At 32.1% G+C, this 20,100-nt stretch overlaps 2 protein-coding genes and 1 non-coding gene across 4 annotated transcripts in view; 2 read left to right on the top strand and 1 right to left on the bottom strand.

Moving 5' to 3' along the window:
* LOC131841298 (mitogen-activated protein kinase kinase kinase 11-like) overlaps positions 1-5,385 on the bottom strand; it is a 42,573-nt gene extending 37,188 nt beyond the window's left edge. For both annotated transcript variants that reach the window (XM_059189628.1, XM_059189619.1), the window contains exon 1: positions 4,369-5,385. In XM_059189628.1, coding sequence (XP_059045611.1) covers positions 4,369-5,044 — 676 coding nt within the window. In that variant the 5' untranslated portion in view covers positions 5,045-5,385. The remainder of the gene's footprint in view (positions 1-4,368) is intronic.
* A 635-nt stretch (positions 5,386-6,020) lies between these two features.
* Trnaq-uug (transfer RNA glutamine (anticodon UUG)) lies at positions 6,021-6,092 on the top strand. The gene has a single exon. It is a non-coding gene; the product is annotated as a tRNA-Gln (tRNA).
* Positions 6,093-6,913: 821 nt separating this feature from the next.
* LOC131840758 (protein PALS1) overlaps positions 6,914-20,100 on the top strand; it is a 123,018-nt gene continuing 109,831 nt past the window's right edge. The window contains exons 1-3 of the mRNA XM_059188977.1: positions 6,914-7,049; positions 8,730-8,845; positions 10,160-10,217. Coding sequence (XP_059044960.1) covers positions 6,914-7,049; positions 8,730-8,845; positions 10,160-10,217 — 310 coding nt within the window. The remainder of the gene's footprint in view (positions 7,050-8,729; positions 8,846-10,159; positions 10,218-20,100) is intronic.

Here is a 20,100-nt window from a genome sequence, read left to right on the forward strand (position 1 = left end):
AACGGTAAATAACAGAATTCTTCACTCGTAATCAAGAATTCCCTACTGGAGTAGAATTTACGGCAACAGTTTTATAGTGTATAGTTATATAATAAATACCGTTACTGTAGTTGTTGTTTTGAATGACATAAGTATTTAATTTATGAAACAAAATATATAAATTTCAATATTTATAAAATGAAAAAAAAAAATACAACTCCAGAAATATTACTTTGGCGTTTTTATAGAACCGCCAAAGTGATATACAAAGTCATTCAATTTTATTTTGGATATCAAACAAAATAGTACTTAGAATGTTTCAAGGAATATTTAAGTTACCATAGTAACAATATGGTTTTATTGAACTCAAATGTCCATGCAAAAACTGGAGATAGCCCTTTATGCAATATGCATTGTTCTACCCACGCTGATTTTTGTTGGTACTCGCCCACATATTAAAATCTAACACTTCCAATCAAATCAGGCAGTAATTATGACATAATTTGACTGTAAGTATCCCTTACGTAAATTTATTTTATTATATATGCGCGGTTTTACATATATATATAGGAATACATTGATACAGCTTTAGAATAACATACAACTATAAATTTCGCGCGGGTAAAACCGCGCACACAGGTAGTGTTATATATATCATCAAACTCGTAAAGTTAGGAGCAATCATGTGTTAAATTAAAACATACTTAAATAATGAGTTAATTGGATAAAATAATATAGCTTATGATACTGTTAATTTACTAATTGGTCTTAACCATTAGGTTTACTGCCCGACCAAAAATCGTGAGTTAGTAGGTATCTGGTCGCTCAAAAAGAGTAAATTTACATTTTTAATTTTAATAATATTAAATATATAAGTAAATGAGTATTCCTACTATTATTATTATTGTGAAACTGTGGATGTTTGTTATTATTCAAGATTAAACGACTGAACAGATCATAGGGAATTTTGATATGAAAACAGTTTGTATCACGAGGATGGACGTAGGCTATCTATATAATATTAAAAAAAAACAGACGAACTTAATGTATTAGTAATATCTGTTCACCACAAAATCGACATTTGACAACGCTTCTGAATACCCCGTCTCGGATTACAGTTCTGACCACATATGTTTCATACTTGCATACTTAAGACGTATGTATGTATAATAAGAAGTTATTCCACAATCAGTTCCTTGATATTATCTTGCCAAAATATCAGCTTATCAGTACAAGGAATGCGCAGTTTCCGACATTATGATAATTCACAACAAACAATATGAGATATGGCCTTCATATTTAGAATTTATCAAAGGATATCAAATGTTTTTATTTCTTTTTTACAAGATATTTTATACTAATACTGAAACATTTTTTTTTTATTCGTGATGGTAAATAGTTTAACCACGACAGAAAATGTTATTTTTTGTAAACTATTATTAAAAGGAAGTATTATTACATTTTTTATGGATACGGCAACAAAATCGAGGGAAGGCCTGTTTGCGTGTTAAGCTTTCACGTAAAAGCAACTAGAAGAATTAGGTTGATATTTACACAAAATATGGTTAAATGTTAGCTATATAAGCTAATATACATATATAAGCTGAAGATCTCCCCTAAATATCCCCCAAAGGAGTAAATTACCCATTTTCCTTATTTGTTTTAATTACTCCATCTACTATGAATAATTAATTCAATTAATTAATTCACAAAATAATAGATGGCGTTGTGTAAATGTTCTGTTCATTTATATTATTTGATTACGTCAATAGATAGCCTCTAAAAATGAACAGGAGAAATAAAACGCAGACATCACTAGAAAGAGGAAATATTGTTTTTTTTTATATGCTGATGAATTCAAAAAACATTGGGCCAATAATAATAATTCTTTCACCTAATAAAAACCCACATAGATTATGAGCAAGTTACAATAACATGGCATTCCTATTTGGGATTCAATATAAAGAGGATTGATTTAAATATTTACTCATAGAACACCCTAGGTTACATTATCATACTAGTGCACATATATAAAGTAGAAAGGTATTTTTTATAAATTTAAATAGGGGGTAATTCAAATAGATACTAAAATAAATTAATGATGAATTACATGTTCAGAACAGTCTTGTAGCAAACCATTTTCCTCGGTTAATACCAAATGTGATTATATTCGAACCTTATAAGTTATAAAGTCTTATAATTAAGTTTAGGAAAATCAATTATAAATTAATAACAATAACTTTTGTTACAAATTAATTATTAATAATGGTACCTTTTTTATAACACTGTCTTTTGTACAATTATTGTAATAGGATGTTATTCAAGTCTTTAGTAAATAATGAGTAAGTTGGTTTACAATTAAGGAAAGTATTTGCCATAATATAAATAGTTAAATTACATTCATGTTATTAAACTTATCCATTCATTCATAAATTTTAAACTTCATCTACTCTGAAGTTTATTATGTTTATGCTATTTAATAAATTTGCTTGGATGCAACTGCAAACATAAGTTGATAATTGTACATATAAATGTACAAAGACTTTAGTTTTTCTTAAATGTGAGTAATATTATATATGTAAAAATGTCTGAGTATGGATGGATGGTAATTTAAAAAGATATTCTGTAAATTGGGTGAAATATAATGATAAATATCAAGTGTGATGCAAACAAATTTCGTCTGCATGCATAGATCTACTTAATAATAATATGGACATGTCATGTTAGACACATGTGATATATAACAAGAAAATCTTTTAATTTTAACCTGCAAAGAATCTAACAAATTTTTGCTATAAGTTGATTTTCCAAAATTTATAATTGTTTAGTAAAGCAGTAGTAGTATGCATGCAACATATCAATCTGAATCTATATAATACCATACAGTTATTTCTCTACCACAGTAACTAATTTATGAATAGGTGTGTGACCTACCATTACCTTATTTTACCACTATGTGACCTTTGCCTATCAAAACATGTTAAGTAATTGGCCAATTAAAGGATTAAATATTATATGACCTAGTATATTCACCTAGCAACAACTAGCACCATATAGTTTCAAGCTAAGTAGAGCTTGTGTTATGAGTACTAGACAACTGATATAATATGGCCTCTATGGTCTAGCAGTTTCATACAACAGCTTACTTTCAATGGTTGCAGGTTCGACTCCTCTTGACAGTACAAACATTTGTATTCATGAGAATGATTTTGTTGTATTAGTCTGGGAGTTTCCTGTGTGTATAATACACATATTTAAAAAAAAAAAATTATATATTCACATTAGTTGTCTATTATTCCTAACAGAAATTCTGAGGGAAGATGTTTGTTAGTAATGTGTACTAGTGAAACCATTGTTAACAATGTACCCTCAAGTTGACCTCCACGGGTTTACCCTGGTTATCATCATGATGAACTCCTAGTAAATTTTCCACAATGGGGTAACTGACCTGCCCTCAACCATTCCATTCCTATCCACAACCAAAACATATCAAGCTCGGCTTAACTTTGGACTAGATGATGTTCTGTGCATTGTCTTGGGTTATTATTATTATAAACACTTGTTTTAAACACATACATAATATACAAAGTGTTAAATATCCTGTACCATTATTTGTAAATTGTATAGTCAATAGAAATTGTAAATATTGGAAGAATTGGTGGGTTGCTGGATTTAGTAGGGAGAGTGCCACAAGTGGGAAGCTTAAAGGTCATGGTCAACTACATGGCCAAATGTATCCTGACACTGAGGGTGACAAGGCTGGAATAGAGTCACAATGCAAGCTTCAAAGCATTTGTGAACTGGGTCCCCACTAACATGCTGGCCACATTCATGAAAGAGGACTACTGACCCAAAGAGGTGGTGTATTGGTGCTACCATGGCAGATTGCCATTATCAGTGACCACTGAGACAATTTTAATTGATATTTTATTATTATTATTTCTTAAGAATGTTAGGCCCTGTAGCCTGAATTAAATAAAGAAATAAGTAAAATAAATGCATGCATGAGTGTTAATGTATTCTAAAAGAACCCTTTAAACCTAAACCCCTGTCACAAGTCTCATGCACTATTTAGAGTTTCTCTCAAAATAGTGTGTGAGATCCAGTATCCATACAATGGTTCTATGGAATGCTAAGAAGGTTGTCACTAACCCAATGTAAAAGGAATACAAGTAATGAGTTGTCTCGTAAAGTTTTATTATGAATAGAAAACACTGAGACCAATATTGTTTATATTGGTCTCTGTGTTTTCTATTCATAATAATACTTATGAATTGTTGAACTCTTCTGAGAAATCATCTTTACCTTATGAGGTTACCAAATATATTTGCTCAACTATTATTTGTAACATAATTTTAAAAGAAAGACTTATTAGGTTAGGTAACATACCATTTGAACTCTTCAGATCTCGGTGTATGAGTGACATTGGTGCACCACAATGTAGATACTCCATCCCTTGCGCGACTTGTATCGCCCAGTCCACTAATATATCGGGTCGAATTTTTCTACCGGACAAAACTCGGTTTAAGGGCCCGCCGCGAGCATACTCCATCACCAAACACAAATTTGGCTCCTCTAAACAAACACCTTTCAATGACACTATATTCTCATGCTCTAACACCCAAAAGAGTCTCGCTTCTTGTAAAACACTCTCTTTAATTACATCGATATCCTCGTTTGCGTCCTGTCGTGCGGCTTTGACCGCCACGACCTCATCGTTCCAGTATCCACGATAAACTTTACCGAATCCACCCACTCCAATCACTTCCTCCAGTTTCAGTTCGCTGAACGATACTTGTGGAGGCTCTACAGTTAGGGGATCCTCTTCGGTCACGTAGACTGCAGGAAATATACCGACGCGATCTCCGATTTTGCCCGTCCACCAGCCCTCATCGCCCGATATATTAGAGTCTTTTGATAAGACTTCCACGATTTCACCCCTCCGAAGAGAGAGCTCATCTTCTCCTTGTGCTACATAGTCGTAGACGGCGGTAAATAGAGGGAACGGCGTTCGTTCTTCTTCGGCCGCCATGGCCGCGCGGCCGGCCGCAGGCCGCGGCGGCATTACCCCGGCCTCGCCTCCATCGCGCCTCTCCTCCTCGTTCAAGGGTCCCGACACTGTTGCAACCTCCACCTACCACCGCACATAACGCTATACAATAACGCGTTTTGATCACCGTATTATTCCGCCATCTTTGTTTTCCACATCGATCATGGCGGTGTCCTATTGAAGTGTACACTGCACGGGAATTTTCACTTTTATTAAAATACCCACGACGACAAATTTCGTTTAAGTTTTAACAGACTATCGCTGTGTTTTTGTTAATTATTTTCCATTCATCTATCACGTTTTTGTATAGAGGATCGAATGACAACCATACAACAGCGAAGTCAGTGACAAACTGTCATTCGGAGAATTTCAGTGTTACTAATTAATAAATTCATTTTCTACCATGCAGTAATTTAAATAAAATGGACGGAATACCTTTCAGTGAATTACTTTACATTGGTCTGTATAATTGAATTATATTAATAAATGTTACTGCATTAAATTATTTTATGTCAATCCTTATTCAAATCAAATTATTGTTACAAATAAAATCAAATGAAATTTTTACTTCACTTGTCTTTTATTATTTACCAAACTAAATACCGCTTTAATAAAATAGTTGAATACTAAAATAGTCCATATATTCTATAAGGATATTTACTAAAATTTTAAGAAAAGTTGTTAAGGACCATGGCAATAAATACAACAGTTGTTTAAATTACTCTGGATAGATGGCACTACATCCAAACACCACTACTAAATTAGCAACTAACCTCTAAAAGCATGTATGGACAACGCCATCTAGATTATAGTAACAACATATTGAGTTTATGAAATAATGAAGAAATCCCAAAAATATACCCTTTATGACAAGACTTCCATATTGGTATTAATTAATTTATTGAATATGAAATAATGATATAAAATATAAATAAATCAATAAAAAAAATTACTTGTAATCTGTATCGACATTTCGTAAAGTAAAATCAGAGGTCCCATGGTGTAATGGTTAGCACTCTGGACTTTGAATCCAGCGATCCGAGTTCAAATCTCGGTGGGACCTGAGCATTATTTTTTGTTCAATTTCCTTTGATATTTTTTTCATGTCTTATATTTCACTAGTTTATACTCACTTATAGACATAGAATGCTTTCATATCTGTCAAAAGCAAATTCGTGTGGCTATGAGTCGTCTGTAGGAGTCTGAAGGGATGCTGAGTAGGGAGCATTATTGATCGCGCGAAAATGGGATGGTCGTATCCATTCGCGGCGAACACCCAGCCCGCGGACGTGGGACCGCTTTTCAATCTCCAAAACACGCTTATACGCCTTAAACAGTAGTTTAATAACCAAAAAAAAAACACATAAAAGTCCCCGTCTACGCGTACGCGAACAATTAACTACACAATATATTTTATTTCATTGTAGAATCAGTGCATAACCATCGCGCTAACATGAAACACTATAAAATGTGACAAGACATAGTGAAAAAGCAAGAGAAATTAGTTTTCAGTACCATTGAAATGCCATAATTTCTAGAAAGAATTAAATTAAGTGAATAATTGTGATAGTAAACCTTCCGATGTATTCAGAGTGTATTTTTTTCTCTGTTATTTAAATAAAGTAGAGAAAATAATGGCCGATTTACTATCACCTGGTTAATTTCAAGATTATGTGTGAATCTTTTTACAAAATGTATTGTTATAAAAGTATTTTCAAGGGTAAATTTTGCTTGAAGTGGTGCTGGAGGAAGCGTTGGCCGGGCTACGAGACAGACGATGTCACCTCGACTGGAGAACGCTCAATAAGTTATTCCTAGCTGATTTGTGTATAGATAATTATAGATATTAAAAAATAATTTTATCTATAACAAAAATAATACAAAATGAATTCTTTTAACGCGCCCACTACCCAAATTAATGCAATAGATAAAATGACAACAGTAAAATGTAAATCGGTAGATTTGGAGGGATACGTGATTATAGTGGTGCAAACCAAGGATAATAGAGTGAAATTATACGGTAAGTTGTATTATATTAAAAACGATATTAGTTTTCTGGTTGTATTCTAAAATATTGTGATAAATTTTATCAGCTGACACTGTATATATACATTCTAGGTTAACCATCATTACTATTCTCTCGCCTATATTTAAGTAAGTTAAATAAGTAAATAGTGTGCACAATACGTGATATTTTATTTAGTATTGAAACTAATAGCACTAAACCTTACCGATAACGAGAGGACTATTATTATGCCTGCGGACAAAAATTCCTGACTATCGAAAGAGATAACCTAGGATCTTTCGTTCGGGCGTTACCTCTAAAAATTTTGACGACGCGACGGGGTGAGAAAGAATTTCTAAAAAGACTGCTTTTCCTTTTCGACGACAGAGAAGTTGATTCACAAGTTAGTCCAATTTTAATAGTTACCTACCGAGTGGGTTAGATTATTTTTGTCTTTGCATAAACAAACTTCTTTCTAGAATATCTACGACGATCTTTAGCATATATATATGCAGATGAAGGCGTATCTTGTCCTTTCGTAATCAAAAAAATTATTGACTGAAAGGTCAAACTTACTTAACTTACCTACTAATAATCTAAATTGTTTATGTCCATTACCTTCAACGCAAACCGGATCATTATTACAGCACCTTCTGTAAAAATATAATAGGGTATAAATATAGTGTTAATAATAAGGGCACTAGTCCCTAATTTAAAAAGCACTGACTAACTAAAAATTAAATCCTAGTTTCATACTAACTTCCACTCTATCATTTAATGGAAAGCAAGCAAAACCGAAGGAAATTACTACGTTTTTAATAATGTTATTCGTAGCTTTATTATAATTTCGTTTATAACTTTAGCGAGTAAAATGATGAAATAAAGCAATTTTCATAAAAATCATGAATATACATGTCGCGAAAACCCCAATGGTACAGTCTCGGCCTTCAACATGACGTAAATATCATGTAGGCACTTAATTTATTGTTCCCAGGAAAACGATATTGTGAAAGGGTATTTTTTTAGTTTTAGGTACTTTTATAAATTTTAATAAAGCTTTTTATAAACGAACACACGGGGATGACAAATATTAAGAAAGTAGGTAAAGTATAACTTATATAAATTTCTTCAACTAAAGCGAGAAAGAAGTAAAAGTCTGTCTGTACGATTATAAAATAAAATAAATAAACTTCTGCAAATATTTACTTACTTTTATTTATTTATACGGGCATCATAGTATATATATTATATGCGTATGGTTTTCCACAGTAGTGTGCGTATAGTAGTATAGTATTGAATTTCCATAGTAAAATTTTGTTGTTTTATATTATCCTGTATTATTTAGGAATGAAACAGCGGGGCTATTTCTACTCTATATTCATTAGACATAGAAATCCTACAAATAATAAAAGTTTAATTTTCGACTAGTATTCTCGAATATTACTGTACAGCGCCTGATTCTAAATTATAACTTTGTAAAAATGTAAACTAGCCGATACATTAAAACTTCATCGAAATAACGATATAGATTCTGATAACTTTATATGTTAATATCTTTCATTTAATCATTATATACGAATTTTGAATATATAATGATATTAATATAATATGGAATAAATTAAATATCCTATTATTTAATTTATTCCATATTATATTAATAACAATTAAAATATCCTTTCTATCAATTACGTTTAGGTTCACCATCGGCTGGCAATTGGGACAACTTGGAATTAGCTGACGAAATCATGGATGTCAACGAGACCAAGCTTGAAGATATGTCAAGGACCGAAGTCTTGGGACATATACATGAGGTAAAAAACGTTCTTCTATTTTCTTTTGCTATATCATATAGATCATCATATATATCATCATAGAATATAGATAGCATTAGCGATGGTTACTCTAATTTTTATTAATTTCTGTTGTAAAAAGAGGTTACAATACTGATGTAATTGATTTAAGACCTAATCGAAATTATATAAAATTTTGCATGTCACATGAAAAGTCTCCAGATAAAGTCTATTCAAATAACGAAATCAAAGTGTGTATATATAATCGTATATTTATCTGTCTGTTTGTTCTTGCTAATATCTAATACAGCTAGACCCATTTTGACGGAACTTTCAATTGGCTACTTTTATTTAAAAAAATAAAGTTAAATTTCACGCGGACGATGTCGCGGGTAATAGCTAATCACATTCGACGTCTATTTTTGTTGGTTCCAAATTGAAGGGTGATATAAGGCAGTGAAATTACTAGGTATAAGCAGAACACCTTAGTAGTTAGAAATGATGACAAACCATAAAGTATTTTGTGATGTCATACACACTATACACACTATATATGATCATAATATTATATTATTTAAGTTAAAATTTTCCTACAATAATTTTATTCGAATCTTCATAATCACTAAATCGTTTGCCCAGTCCTACAATTTGGGCAATTTCCTGAACTCGGGCACACCCCGGTCCTTTCTGAACCAATATCTTTCCACTTCATGAAATAAAATGCTTTCACATCCGTTTTCTGATCGTAATATTTTGGAAGACTGCAGTTGGTTAATACTTAATTTACTAATAATACAAAAATCTGTAATATATTCACCTGTATCAAGATTTTTAATCCAATCGTTCATATTTTTAGCGTAATATAGCATTATTTCTCTTATTTCATCTAAAACTTTTAAATTAATGGAGGTAACTTTCTAAATGCTTATTAATCCTCCATGAGCTCCCTGGTTTACTGATTTGTAATAACTTAAACGGTCATTTACATATATGATCTATTATATTCTACTAACTTTAAACGTTAGAATACCTGCGCTGAGACGTGTATTTTCAATTGAATTGTATTTTTTTTTGTGCTTCTTACACAATATTCTCGCACATCCGATTTAACCGATTTAAAATATATATATTACTTTTGCTAAAGTTCATTCTTACTTTGATCTCTATTTCGTTTTGAAAGACAAAATCTTTAATCTCCCTCTTTTAAAACACAATTGGTAAAAATGAGTTCATAAGCTTAGAAGTAAGCTTTAAAGATGTAATACTGAGTACGACTGAACATATAAGTAGGTATAAGATAAGGTTTGAAAACTTTCTATATCTTATTTGTTACAGTGCATCTCGTCGTGTGTGATCAAGCTACGGGTGAAAAGACGCAGCGAAACAAAGTTATGTGAGTAGTTTTTATTTGTCGATTAATGAAAATAATCAACCATATTAATGAACTATTCGTGTAAAATGTTATTTATCCAATTTCTTTTTAAATGTGCATGTAAATGTATATATAATACTCAAGAAAAACAGCATAATAGTTTAGTTGCACTCATAGTTTTTTTGTAATTGCAATGCAAACAAGACGATGACATGAAAAATAACAAGGAGATCACATTATTATGTGACGGCTGGCATACTATTTGTGTGTTTGAATCATTTATTCTAGAAAATTAATATATAATAACGTTTTACTATAAATTCGCTACCGAATCTCACCGTACAACCGAATCACAGTTTACAGCCTCGACGGACTCGATGATCTTGCGGAGTCTACCGGCTACACATCGCCTTACTTCCGAAAATGTATTTATGTATTTGTATCAGTTATCCCGTACCCATAACACAAGCTGTGATTAGCTTTACCCTAAATGACGCTGTGTGAATTAGCCAGGGTTATTATTATTAGTATTAGAAAACAACCTGCTTGGCTGCTGAAATGAGTGAGACTGAAGTACCAACTCGGACAATTTATTTCTAACTAGATGCCTAATACTTAATACATGTAGTACCTATGTCGTTTGACACTTGGTTAATATGAACAAATGCATTAATTTAGTGTTTATACCACAGATTAAAATCCGTGTTCTGTGGTTTACATGTCAGATAGGCAGACATAGACACGTTATGGTGTTTAACGGTCGTAGTTGATCTTTTATTACTTGTTTTCATAATATAATCGTCAGGTGTAGAGTATGGTACTGGTATGTTATTAACGCTAGTTTAAAATTGTTCCACGGTCAGTTCTAATCAATAACAATTAGCACAGTTGTAATTATACTGTTCAAGAAACCATAAAAATGCTGTAGAGGTATTTGAAACATTGTGACCACCAAATAGGTAGAGTTTCTTTCTATTTTCGCTATAAATCGATACAGTTTTATAAATCCGCTTAATCAATTTTGTAATCCCCTTTTATATAATTATTTAGTACTAATTGCATTCCGCAATTCTCGTGTTTAATGCATACGGCCTATGTTTTTTTCTTTTAATATGTAACATATTATCTTAGGTATATATAAAATTCTCGTGTCAGAGTTTTCGTTCTCATACTCCTCCGAAACGGCTTGACCAATTCTCATGAAATTTTGTGAGCGTATTGAGTAGGTCTGAGAATCGGCCAACATCTATTTTCATCCCCCTAAATGTTAGGGGTAGTCCATCCCTAATTTTTTTTTTATTTTAAGGCAAAACAACGTTTGCCGGGACAGCTAGTAAAATACATATTTTTATAAATCGACTGTTTTTTGAGTTCATATATTAAAATAAAATCTTTTCATTATAATATGAGTTAGGGTACTGTAATAATTAACTACAGTTATTTGAATAACATCAGAATGAGGAAATAATGTTCAGATCGCTGTGTGCAACAAGTCGTTTGCTTTATCTATATGATGTGGGTATTAATATGATTACACAGAGAGCATGATTGAGGCTTTAACGTTTAGCATGTTAAATTTATCTCTCCATTCAGTGCTTAGAGCTTAATATTCAATAACAGTTTAGTAATATAGTCATGGGAGATTTTCTAGGTATACTTCTTCATCTCAGAATCCATACTAAGAATCAATACGCCTGAGAAGGGATTGTTAGTAATGGGTTAATTGCTAGCCCAATTGTTAGCAATACACTATGTCAGGTCCACCACCATCGTGGTTTCATCCTCATCCTGTCATGTTCCATTGGTGCTCGGCCAGCATATACCGTTAGGTCAGACGTCTGCACCATTCCAATAACACTCATCATTAAAAAGTGTAAGTACGTAAGCATAATTTTAGCTACCTACTTACCTTTAAGTTATAAAAATTACAAACTTTGTTATACCACAAGTTTCTTAGATAATAAGATACAGGTGAGTACAATGTAATAAAAACTCTAGGATATAAGAACTTTATTTTCAAACAAATGGTGATCTGCTACTTTTTCTTGGTTCTTGATCATGAATAAATAGATCAACAGTTTTTGAGGTTATATATCTGACCAATGTTGCTTTGTTATAAAATTTCCCCATAATATGGCAAAGATGCCATATCTTTTTGATTATGGACGAACATCGGATATCATCCCGAAATCTCTTTTTCTAAACATATCTCATACTCAAACTTTTTATAAATAGTGGGAGTGAATTGGATTTTCATAATCTTTTAGAATCTAATTAAGTAGGTATAACAGGGTACCTGCATAATCCAGAACCAATACAAATATGTTATGTACACTATCTGTAACAATTTATAATGACTGCGATTAAATATAGAATTATATTTATTATCATTACATCAGATAATTAATTGCATAACGATACTGGATTACATAAGAAACTCGGCCACTAATATCTTTTGTCTAACTGACTTGTTCGATAGAGTAGAAGAACCGGTCCAGTGTTCCTAAACTTGCCGGTTCTTCAAGATGATAATTAGAAAAGGAATGTATTATTTATAACTGAAACATAATGCCGAAAAGTCATGCACAAATGTAATGAGGGAGTCATATACAGTCAGTATCAGGTGTAATCCACTTCATTACGGAGTATTTCTGTTAAAATGTCCTTATCTGCTAAACGTCACTTCTCACACCTACATCAACAGTCATTAAGGAAATGAAAATCATTACGCGGCAACACCGTATAAAACTCCAGTGCGAGAGAGAGGGAAAACGGGTTTGTGAGTTGTCGTGAGCCTCCGTACTCACTTGATGTGTTTTCCACTCGATCCGATTTTATTTAACAACAATTACCGATGTTTTGCTCTACGAAAACTGTGTTTAAACAATACAATACGTGTTTAATAGTTGTTGAACAGTGTTCGATGTGACACAGTGGTGATGTATGAGTAGAAAGTGATTGGTCGTGGCGTTCTTTCTGGTTTTGGCCGAGGTGAGGTGAGTGAACTTGGCCCGTTGAGCCAAGGCTTTTGCCCTTTTGCACTGTCTGTCTACTGGGACCTCATATACAGACATTTTTTATTATTTTTATTTAAAAAAATATGTTTAATGATCAATATTTATACTAAAATATTGCTAAAGGAAACAAATGAAACAATGTACAATATCGATAAATCGATCATTTATCAATTATGTAAATTGTTTTCGTATATAACATAGTACACAATAAAAATGTCAATAAAAAATATACCCAAAGAGCTTTTTGTATTCTATAGAGACACGTATTCCTATTATTAGTAGGTACGTAGGTAGATATATTCTATATAATATAAGGAAAATTTAAATATTTTCAAGATGTATTGTTTGGTGCGTACGAATACTTTCTGAAAAATATTTACTTTTGATTTAAAAAAATGTTACTAATTCTAGTCGAATTAGGGATTTTTTGAAATGCAAGCAATATTGATAGGGATTCATTAATTTTGGTTATTTTGTAATTGGAGATTCCTCCCAAGTTTTAAGTTCCATACTAATTTCGTCACTACTGCAGTCCATTTTAGAGTAAATTCTGTCGCTAAATACGTATTTATGTAATTGTATATATATATATAAATTATGTAGTTGCAAATTTTTATTATTACTATAAATACCGAATACCGACCTATTAAGACGTAAATAACCTAGGTATATACCTACTCAAGTACAGGTACGCATCATGACCAACAGCCGCAAAGTTGTTTAAAATATTATTCATCATTATAAAAAACTGGATAACCTTGACTGAAGATACATACCAATACTTACCTAGGTATACCTATATAATCACAAGTTAATTCATTATCATCTCATACCTACTTACTATAAAATTATTTTTGCAAGGCTAGACAACATACTGATCACTCACAGTTCTTTATGCATTATACTTTTTTATATATAACTTCACAAATATACAACGCAATTTCATAACTATATTTTTTTTTGTAAAAACAATATACGTAGTTGGGACACCATCAAAAGATGATAGGATAACTATTATACAGTACGTATATATATGAATTAACCACGTAGGTTTCCAAAGAAGACCGCCTTGGAACTCCTCAGTTCGAGACTGATTACTATGTCATGTATCACACACACATTACTACCGATAGAGCCACAAATCCTCATTACAATAATACCCTTAGGTTGGATAATATCGTAGAAAACTTAATTTGTGTTTATACGTGCACTTAGGACGTCAAGAAAAACTAAGGGGTGACATTTTCAATTTAATCAAACATGAGCAATCTGTTTGATTAAATTGTAAATCACAAAATCAGTCTGATATAAAATCCTACGATTTTAAATCAGAACACAGGTGGGATTGATAAACTTATACAATTTGTAACAGACACACAACACATTTTCAGAAAAATATAAACCAAGTTATATAAGTTGATGGAATCGAGGTAAGTTCACTTAAAAATTTTAATTTAAAAACGCACCGCTGAAAAGTAGGTAAGTAACTTTATAGCTACGAAGTGGAATTCCATCTAAATGCGATTATTCAGACCATTGGAATAATATGAAAATATACAGGATTACGAAGAATTTTTATTACAAACATTATGCTGGGTGGCAAGGTCTGGTACAACCATAAAATTTAGGAAGAGACTAACTTGGTAACATCTTGTGACTTTCGGAACATATAAACTAATATATACGTAGACATGGGCGGATGGTAAAGCTCGGTTATAAAAAAATAATTAATTAATAAAAGGAAAAAAAAATACATAAGTAAATATGGCGCAACCTGTGCAGTACTGAGGTGTATTTAACATTCCTTCGAATAAACAATTATTCGAATTCAAGAGGAATCATTCTAGTTAACTTTAAACGATGAACCTAAATAAAATTGGTATGAATATTTTTTTATACTTTGGCTTGGTTATAGATGTAAAAGTGGAAGACTATGATATATGTTCGTAGCTGACAGCTTAATGGTAACATAATCGATTTAATCAACATTCAAATTCATGTCCAACATAACAAAGTGATTGTTTTCTTCTGGCTGCTTGTTTATTAGCTTATTTTATAAAGCAGACAAAGGATACTTTTTTACCTATCGTTTTGAGATTTTCTACTTGAAGGTTTATATTCATAATTCAAAATTCAAAAATAAACTGATATAAAAAATGATTTCGAGGCACATACGATTTGGTAAATTGATTGATTAATTATTATCAATTAGCGCGATTTGTTGCAACATTAATTAACAAATTATTTTCACTTTTAGATCGATAGTTTCGTGGGAAAAATTAATCGATTCTACAAATCTGAGTTTCGGATCAGATGCAGATTATAATGTAGAACAAGTTGACAGTGTAATAATAAATATTTCTGAAGATTAGGCTGTATGGTCTCGTACCTTTGCCTATCCACTTGTGGATAAAATATACTACTACATACTATTACGTGACGTCTAACGTCTCTGTCAGAACTGAGAGATACTAAAAGCCGTATTTTTTTAGTAGGGCATCTGTGGAGGGTGATATGTATGATGAAGATGAAGTCAGATCAGATAACTCATCGTAGCGAAATCACCAGTCATTAACCACGATTGTTTCTAGAGAGGATCACGTGGACGTCGATCGAACAGGTTACATTGATATCGAGACCTATAGTTCTCAAGTTACTAACAATTTTATAGTGATATATAGAGGTGTCGGAACATATTATAATTGATTGTGAACATTTGATTTTCGTGCCCTATATTCGTAAATTTTTTATATTCATAAAATTCCTAGCTTAGGCTGGTCGAAATACCTATGTAATTAATACATAACAACAGCTTCTAATCCACGTCGTTTGCTTTATAATTTCTGTTTCGTCCATTGGAAATACAATAGGTGCATATATATTGTACTACCTACTTCATAAACCTTTCCCCAACAATGGAGAAGGTTATAGATAAAATAGAATAATTAGGGAAGGCTTACAAGTTACACTAAAAGTTTAGAACTGGTGTAAAGAGAGAGTGCGATCTTTTTTATGTGACTGGAATGGCAAACAAGCTAGCGCCACATTTGATGGAAAGTGGTATACGTCGCCCATATACATATAAACAGTACCATGGATATAAGAAAATACACACGAACATAAGTTATAAAAGCATAATGATGACTTTCTTTAAAGTCTCTGATTCTAATCATTTTGTGTATATGTACGCGTACAGTATATGCCAGGAAATAATGGCCCTATTTGAAAATTGGTGTCATAATTTGAAAGATACCTTATCCCATTGAAATACAGAATATTATATTTATAATGATAAACGCGAATAATTTTGGGGTTTATCACTTATATCTGTACATAGTAAAATAAAAAGTCCTGTTCGCTTATATATAATATTTAAAACTACGCAACGGATTTTAATACAGATTTCAGCAATAGATAAGAGTAAAGAGAAGTTAAAGAGAAAGGTTTATAAGACCATACAGAATAAGCAGAGAAACTCAAAGATATGTAATGCATCCGTCCGAAACCGGGAAAGGCCTCAAAGTTATAATTCTTTAAACTGCACTCTTTCACAGATATAAATTTAGTTCAAAATTTTCCGTCAATAATACATGTTTCCAAAATTATTAGGTAAATAAAGTTAGAATTCCTTGAAAAGGCAATGAATAAGCGTTATTATGTTACGGTTTGAAGAGTAAGAAAGCCAAGGCAATTACTAACATAATATATCATATCTAGTCCTCAAGGGTTTGTAAAGAAACGGTTACTTTGTAAAGTGATTACAATGGAATATATTTTTTTATTTATCGTCTTGATATTTTCTTATGGTGTTGTATGAGAGTAAAAAGAGATCTATAACGGTTATCATATATGCTATAACATAAAACTAAGTCTATTTTTGTGCATAGTCGCGGCATAGGTATTTTATACTCGCCGTCTGCTGTTTAAGTATTACTCTTATTTTTGCCGTCATTCATTTTAATGTATAAGCTGTGTTGTGTTGGAGGGTTAGCATGTGAGAGTGAAATTACAAGGTACGGCGGCACAACATCTTAGTTCTTCCGAATGGTAACGCATGAGGAGTACCACGGATGTCACAAGGTTGGCAGTTACCATCAGGTCTTCAGTTTGTTATCCAATCCAGTTTACAAGTATTTCTTCCGCAGATGCACCAAATGTTGATAATGAGAAGAAGGTCCATCTAATTTTATCTTTACTTCAAGAATCTGTTAAGAAGGCTTGTTGAGTATACCCACAGCATTTGATCTCGCCGACTATAGGAACAAAAACTGGATCACTGATGTTTTAATTAGAACGTTACTTAACGCATTCTGTACCAACAAAATCTCAACTGATGTGCAATAGAACTATCACCAGTGAATGTTCGGTATCATATAAAGTTACAATCCGTTTCCCCTGAGTCATCACTGACGTAAACGCGAGATACCAAATCACAGTTCGCCGATATTGTCATTTAATAAATAACAGTAACCGGCCATTGTTTTGTTTTACAAACATTGAAAACTGCACGTCACTCTGAATGCTGAAGGAATGTCACGTGTTTTGTAGCGTGAAATTGTAAACGACCTACATACGAACGCGAATTTGGTCATTGATAAATCATATAAATACTTATATATATTTTTGTTATGTGGCTGGAACAATAAACTATCTAACGATGTTTCTGATGGAATGTGCCAATGCCTATAGACGCGGCATGGATATCACAAAGCGTACTATGTATGTTATAATAGTGTACACGATTTTGTCGTTAAATGCATAATTACTTACAAGTACGCGCTTGTGTCCAGAGCGAAATCGTAAGCACGATTTTGGGATAGGGTGGAATATATAGCTACTTTTAATCCGGGTTAATCAATGCCCCGGTCACGCAGACGGAAACTAGTCGCGGGTAGAAACTTGTTAAAAATACACACACCCACATATATTACTCCCAAAATGAAGTCAAGTAAAAGGTTATTCTGATACAGTGTCTCATAAGCATTCTGACGATGTGGCGGGCCATTAATCGCACACAATAGGCTCATGTGGTGGATTACCTAAGGCCCACAACTCTTATCATATTATTTTAGAGTTCCATACGATGATGTACAAAAGTAACCTTTATAGTAAGAACTGAAATTCAGCCGTCTGAAATTTGTATAATAAAACTATTACTTTTCCAGCCTCTATCCAGGCGTATTGATACAAAATATTTTTTACACAAAGATATAAATTATATTTGTAAATATGTAGCAAAATTTTTATGCATCCACATTTATAAATAAGTAATTAATTATTAATTTTATATCCTATAAATCAATTTCGATTTATAGGATATAAAATTACTACTTTTAATACTAGCTTACATTATTTCTACGGAACTCTTAATGCGTGCTCTGTCCCACATGTTGACGAATTTCATATATGTATATATTTTATCACATTACGTTGTATCATACACATACAACATACTTAGTAGTGTCTGTAAGAAAGCACATTGTAATGTAGTATGGAAGTTACATCATGAAACTTGAAAACTATGCTTATTTACTTTACCTCGCTCCTGGTTACGCAATAAGACAACTTCAGTTGATTACAATATCGATGTAATACAGCTATTATCTACTATAGCTAATATGTACTAATATCTTATTAGGCCATAAATTATATAATTTAGGTACTTATTAACATATTGTGTATCTGTCACAGGCAATAAATACCTGAAGTTTAGATATACAATGGTTGCACATTGTAGAGACGGAAAGACAATTGCAAGCGAGAAAAAATTGAACGAACTTAATAGTATTTTTTGTCATATTTTAATATGATATATTATAGTATTATTTAATATGATATATTATTGTAGTAGTATAGTGGGTTTTAACTATCATATAATATTATATTATAGTACTGAGGTAAATGGTAATCCTGTCTATAATAATAATATCCTTAGACAATTCATACTGCGCCATTCATACAGTCCCACGCTAAGCAGAGCTTGTGATATGGGTACTAGTGAACTGATATAAATACATAGATATATAGTTGGTACCGTGCAAGGAATTGAACCCGCGAATATCGGAAATAATGGGATGTACTAAACCGCTAGACCAGCGAGGCTCTATATCCTATATACATGTACATCACTACGACTTATAAGTACTTACAAATAATGACCGCGTCAAACTTAAAACTACTGTTTTAAGTTTGACGCATTTGATATACTTATCACTACGACTATCACATCATCATGCGATGATCTCGGCACTACTCTCGCCAAAAGACTAAGATGGCATATATTCGCATCAAGTAACTTACATAGACAGTGGTATCCACGCAGACGACTTCCTACAAAGTCTACTTCTGTAAAATGGTAACGATACTAGAAAACCCTGAAATTGCAAAAAATGGTAACAATATTGAGATATATAAAGTATGAAATACACAAAAAATGTAGTCTATGAAAGCCTTTTTAATGTTAGTTGATTAAAATAAATGGTAAAAAATATTTGTGTGTGGTTACGAGAGCAAATATTATTGTGTTTTCTACTTAAGTTTAAAGAAAAAACAACGTATACAGTGTAGTTTATTTTGCTTTTAAAACTGAAAACTTCCCTCTAAGTTTCAATTCTTGACGTTCCAGTCTTGGTTGTTATTGTTTTTAGTTGTTCCGATAGTTTCTCACCCACAGGCGATTCTGCCATCTGCGCTCAAAAGTTTCATTTATCTATCGGAATATGAATTTCTGCACAAAGTGTACTTACATAGCAAGTTCTAACTATGGGAAATATAACATATTGTATATAGTAAGGGAAAGTTTTAGTTTTTCGCTAAATTAATGTACAAAAAATTGAACAAAGGTATGGGAGCGTCTTGTCATATACAGGATGACTTGTACCCAAAAA

Source organism: Achroia grisella, unplaced genomic scaffold, assembly GCF_030625045.1.
Source record: "Achroia grisella isolate CSIRO2021 unplaced genomic scaffold, CSIRO_AGI_Agris_v1 utg1063, whole genome shotgun sequence".
In the NCBI taxonomy this organism is placed as follows: Eukaryota; Metazoa; Arthropoda; class Insecta; order Lepidoptera; family Pyralidae; genus Achroia; species Achroia grisella.